Source organism: Ahaetulla prasina, chromosome 18 (genome assembly GCF_028640845.1).
Source record: "Ahaetulla prasina isolate Xishuangbanna chromosome 18, ASM2864084v1, whole genome shotgun sequence".
NCBI classification, from domain to species: domain Eukaryota; kingdom Metazoa; phylum Chordata; class Lepidosauria; order Squamata; family Colubridae; genus Ahaetulla; species Ahaetulla prasina.
The window spans coordinates 3,895,129-3,900,821 of record NC_080556.1 but is presented as its reverse complement, the minus strand read 5'-3'; the positions used below and the strand labels follow the sequence as shown (position 1 = coordinate 3,900,821).

At 41.8% G+C, this 5,693-nt stretch overlaps 1 protein-coding gene across 4 annotated transcripts in view; it reads left to right on the top strand.

Annotated features, from left to right (window-relative positions):
• Positions 1–197: 197 nt before the first annotated feature.
• PRKCZ (protein kinase C zeta) overlaps positions 198–5,693 on the top strand; it is a 71,372-nt gene continuing 65,876 nt past the window's right edge. For 2 of the 4 annotated variants that reach the window (XM_058161228.1, XM_058161227.1), the window contains exons 1-3: positions 284–609; positions 889–954; positions 4,705–4,935. In XM_058161228.1, coding sequence (XP_058017211.1) covers positions 4,865–4,935 — 71 coding nt within the window. In that variant the 5' untranslated portion in view covers positions 284–609; positions 889–954; positions 4,705–4,864. Of the gene's footprint in view, positions 261–283; positions 610–888; positions 955–4,704; positions 4,936–5,693 lie in introns of those variants that run through there. The other 2 variants (XM_058161226.1, XM_058161225.1) reach the window with 2 other exon arrangements.

Sequence of the window (5,693 nt, the reverse complement as noted above, 5' to 3'; positions counted from 1 at the left end):
TGGCCTCCGAGGCGGGGAGGTGGCGGGTGGGGGGGAAGGCAATGGCTCCAGGTGAAGTGCCAGCCCGGCCCTGGCTTCCTATAGGTCGGCAGGTGCGGAGGGGCGGGAGCTTAGACAGCGCGCCATTGGCTGACGAGTGGCGGGCGGGCGCGCGCGCGTGGGGAGGGGAGGGGACCGAGGCGTCCCTCGGTGAGGCGTGGCCGCCATGTTGGGAGGCGGGAGAGCGGCTGCGCGGAGGGCGGCTGGGGGCCGCTGAGGGGGTGAGCCGGGCGGCGGGGGCGCGCCTTCTTTAACCTGCCCGCGCGCACGGGAGCGCGCCTCCTCCTCAGGAAGTGGGGGGGGTGGTTAAAAAAAAAACACGAAGTGGGGAGGGGAAAAAAAAAAGAGGTCCTGTCAGGAAGGGGCGGACGCGAAGGACGACTGCGAGCTATTCCCTGTCGTCTCCTCCTCCGGGAAGTTGGAGCCAAACTTCCGCGGAGCGCGAGCGAGGCGGGCGCGGGAAGTGCGGAGAGAGGCGACCCCCCCCCACCTCACTTCACCTCAGCCTGGAAGTGAGGAGTGGGTGGGTGGGATACCTGTAGAAAGGGAGACACACACACCCCCAAGCAGGTGCGTTTTTTTCGGGGGGGGGACTAGGAGGCTGAAGAGGGAGGAGAGGGAGGGAAAGGGGGCAAACAGGAGAGCCAGGGATAATGGGGGAGGGTAAGAAGGGGGGCAAGGCGAAAAAGACCCCAGCCCAAGCAACCCCATTACCCAAGGCAGGAAGCTAAATTAGGGGGAACCCCCCTAAAGAAAGGCTGGCCAGGCTATTGCTGCTTTTTTATTAATTATTAATATACTTATATTATTATAATATATCTATTAATATTACTATTTCTCTCCAATTAGGTCCTATTTGATTGTCCAGACACAGTCGGCTGGTGGTAAAAGAACTGGATTCCTAAACTGAAAGAGGTGAGTTCTAATCCTGCCTCGGACCAAAAGCCACCAAGGGCAACTTCTGCCTAGTGGCTCTTTTTTTTTTTTTTTCTCCCCTCTCTGGGAGAAAGTATTGGCAAAGCAGCTTCCAAAAAATGTTGGCAAGAGAGCGGACGTGCATTTGTTCCTGTCGTCTCCAGGACTTGGGGTTGACTCGAAACCCATAACAACCAGCAGTCGCAACAACAATGTGTTGTTAGAGTCGAAAAGAGAAGTTTGGGAGAAGGCCTTTCCCTTGCTACTAATATTCATAGTATTCTCTCTCTCTCTCCATATGTCTAATTAGATTATATGGATTAATTTGACATTTAGGAGAAGTTCAGGTGGGACAGAGCCAACCACAGGATAGGATGTAGCTTCTATTACAGTTACTATTAGAATTCTCTGTGTAAAATAAATGTTGATTTGTTTGTAAATTTATTTCGGTTACCCCTTAAGCTGCTTGAAGTCTATTTCTACTTCATCTCTGTAGTTGTATATAAGTTGCAATGATTATTGTGTATACGGTGTGTATATGTGCATTGTATATAATTAGATCATATTCCGTAGCTAGAGAGATCAGTGTGGCAGAGAACTGGTGGAAAGGATACAAACATTGGGGGAGCTACTGTTGCTTTTGTTATTATCAAACACTCTATTGTATATAAACTCCTTCAGTCTTACTGTACTGCAAGGAGCACAGGAACAACAACTATAGCAAATATTGGCAACAAAGTGTACATAAAACTGATATTGTGTTATAGTGTATATACACAAACCTCTCACACATATACAGAGAATCATTTTGTATTCTCCATAGCAGTTGTTAGAATTTAGCTAGCCCACCTGGTCTAATCTCAAAAAGCTAAAATTTGGAGCCAGTTACTTACTAGTGGCATTTCCAAGTGGAAAAGCCACTAGTAACTGGCTCCAAAGTTTAGCTTTTTGCAAGTGGAAATGCCACTAGTAACTGGCTCCAAATTTTAGCTGTTCTCTCTCTCTCTCTCTCTCTCTCTCTCTCTCTCTCTCTCTCTCTCTCTTTCTTTCTCTCTCTCTCTATACACACACACACACACAGAGCGAGAGAGAGAGAAAACAAAATAAGTGTATTGCCATACATGAGGCATTTATCTGTGTATTATGAATGTTAATATTGTATATATACTATTATCTTTGTGTGTGTGAACTTTATTAACATTATATATCCATTTATATGTATATAAATGTATTAGATTAAATTAATAATTCATATAGTTAAATATTATTCCACTGTGAAAGGCATAAATGTTATTTGTTAATAGTTTCTGCAGCACTTTCCTTTGTCAGAACACCTTGCAATCAAATCTTTGTATCAAGTGGGGTTGGGGGAAATGTTGTGTCATAAGAAAGATCCAACAGTATCCCTGCAGGTACACACACATACATATACACACACAGTGTCAAGGGATAGGCTTGAGAGAGGAGAGTTTTTATCAACAATGTTATGCATAATAGTGTGTTGTCATTGCTTCTTACCTGGTGGAGGTAAGATAGATCCCTTTTGTGAGGGATTGACATTGTCAGTGGAAAAGATGTGTGAGGTCTACTTTGCTGGGAAGGTGTTGAAGGAAAGAAAAATTGAGATATTATTTGATTTATATGCCATTTTTGGCTTAGAAGATGGTCCTTCCTGCCATTTTCTCCCACAATAACAGTTGGCTTCCCTGGCTGATGTGAACGTCAATCTAAGATTCTGCTTTTGTCAGGCTCCTTCTGGTTGGTTATATGTGTGGCACAATCACACCTATTGCATGAATCAAAGGTGGTTCGATCAAAGGGTGGAAAAGGGTGAGCTGATACTATTATTTAATCAAGTATAAAGGGCTTTTGTGCAAGAGAAGGAGAGGTTTTTGTCCCACCATGAGCATTACAACTAAATAAAAAAGGAATCAGTGCTAGGTAATAAAAATGAAAATGCAAGAATTTCAATTAAATATAATTGGGTTAAATTATAGTGATGGGATATTGAACCAGGAGGTAAACCTGATGCTGAAGGAACAGGAAGTCTTTTTAAGAAGGTGAGCTTGTGTGGTAAGTGGGTGAGGCCCTGTGAGTACAAGGTGAAAAGGGTGTGTTTTTCTTTCTCTTAAATTATAAGGTGAAGAGGGCATTGGTGGTATGTGAGGAATGCATGTCTGTCTGGCAGCCCAGAACTTACAGCAGGGGTGGGAAACTATGGCCCTTTTATGATTTGTGGATTTCAACTCCCAAAATTCCTGAGCTAGCATGGCTGGCTTAGGAATTCTGGGAGTTGAAGTCCACAAGTCATGAAGGGGCCATAATTCCCCACCTCTGAGTTACAGGATAGTTGAAGTTAGAGGCTGTCTGCATACAATTGAAGGGGCTGCAGTCCTTTGCACACTTAAAAATAAGAGGCTTTGAACAGAAAGGAGCTAATTCCTAAATAGGTAAAGGCAAAGGTTTCCCTCGCACATATGTGCTAGTCATTCCCGACTCTAGGGGGCGGTGCTCATCTCGTTTCAAAGCGGAAACGACGTCCAAAGACGTCTCTGTGATCATGTGGCCAGCATGATTAAATGCCAAAGGCGCACGGAACACTGTTACCTTCCCACCAAAAGTGGTCCCTATTTTTCTACTTGCATTTTTTACCTGCTTTCGAACTGCTAAGTTAGCAGAAGCTGGGACAAGTCATGGGAGCTCACCCCATTACGGGGTGCTAGGGATTTGAACCGCCAAACTGCCGACCTTTCAATCGACAAGCTCAGGATCTTAGCCACTGAGCCACTGCATCCCTTAAATCCTAAATAAATATATATAAATTGCATTGCTACTATGGGAGATCCAGAAATAGAACAGTGTGGTTTTAAAGGAGGAGGGTTATACAGTAGAGATAATTTCTGGGAAAACTGAGCTGACTCTTTTCTTTCTGTGTGAAATGAAGAGCATTTATATTGTTCTGTTCTATTCCTGTTCTGTTCTATTCTGTTCTGTTCTATTCTATTCTACTTCACATAATTCAGTGACAGGTAGCCAAACTCATTTTTACACTCCAGAACATAAAAGTTTTAGAGTTGTACTTGCCCCATAAAATATAATGTACAATATTTAAATGTTCACAAGATTTAAGACACAATTTCTGAATTTGACAAGTTTCTTAAAAGTTGTGAGAGTTGGGTCTGTGGAAATGCTAATCTTTTTATTAAAGGTAATTTGCTTTTCAGCTGTTCTAACTAAATGCAAGGATGTTACGATATGTTCTATGCTGCAAGACTGTGTGATTAAGATAGAAACAAAATGTAAACTTTCCAATTTTTAAGAATTCCTGAGTCAAATCTTACTGGTGATTAGAAAATTTCCTTTTGAACAAATTATATCACACATTTTGTAGTTTCTGTGCTTGGAAGGGAAGGGGTTTGGAATCAAGGCAGCAAATTTGTTTGCTAAAAATGATTCAGTTTTTCAAGCAGGAATAACTAACGATATCAACCAAAGTATTACCTGCTTTGTTTTAGCAGATGCAGCTTCTATTCTAGAATGTATACAATTTAAATGTAACCGTGCTTAAAGTTACAAGGTTGGGGTTTTTTTCCCTTATAGTGTAACTTTAAGCAAAGGTATAAAACTTTATTGTAGCAAGAAAAGGTACACAAATTACATTGTTGATTTGTTTGACTTTGCATGTCCTTTTTTGGTTTAATTCAGTATTCATTATGTTTTCCACTCATTTGTTTCCTTTTTTGTGTGTAGACTTTTGGGTGCATGCAGTCTAATGAAGTTTTTTACTGGGAAGAAGCATAAAAACGTTGCCTGTTCATTTTTCGCAACCCCTCATCATTCTTTGAATGATTTGGAAGATGAGTCTATAAAACGAGGACGTTGTTTCCCCATTTGAATCTTGCATAGTATCATGCCTACCAGAATGGGATCCAAAATGAACACGAAGAAAGACTTCATTAGAGTAAAAACACATTATAATGGGTAAGTTACATTAAGGGTGTTTTACCCACTTGCATTCTTCTTCTCTCGTTTCATTCAAGCCACACAGGTCGCCCTCAACTTACAACCATTCATATAGAGATCTTTGAGAGTTAACGACAGAACTGGGGGGAAAAAGGTGATTTGCAACCGGTTCTTGCACTTATGATAATCACAGCATCTTTACTGTCACGTGATCAAAATTCAGATGCTTGGCAACTGGCATGTACTTACTACAGTTGCAGAATTCCAGGGTCACAGGATCACCATTTGTGATCTTTCCAGCTGGCTTCCAACAAGCAAAAGTCAATGAGGAGAGCCAAACTTGCTTAACAACCACAATTCACTTAACAATTGCGGTTAATTCACTTAACCATGGCAAAAAAAGGTCATAACGTTGAATGCGACTCACTTAACAACTGCCTTGCTTAGCAACAGAAATTCTGGTCACAATTCTGGTCAAAAGTTGAGACCTACCTGTATATATTTGCATTTCTTTCATTTTCATTGAAGATTTATTTATATTTTATCTGCCTGTTCACCGCCCTGAGTCCTTCGGGAGAAGGGCGGTATACAAATTAAAATATTATTATTATTATTATTATTATTAAGATAGAATTCTCTTACAAAATTTTTGAGCGACTGTTTTGCATACTTCGACTTTCCTGCTTTCTTAAGCATCACCAGTGTGATGGAAGCATATTTTAAGGAACGGGAGGGGGGGGGAAAGGAATGACCAAATTTGGCAAAGATGAAAAGAC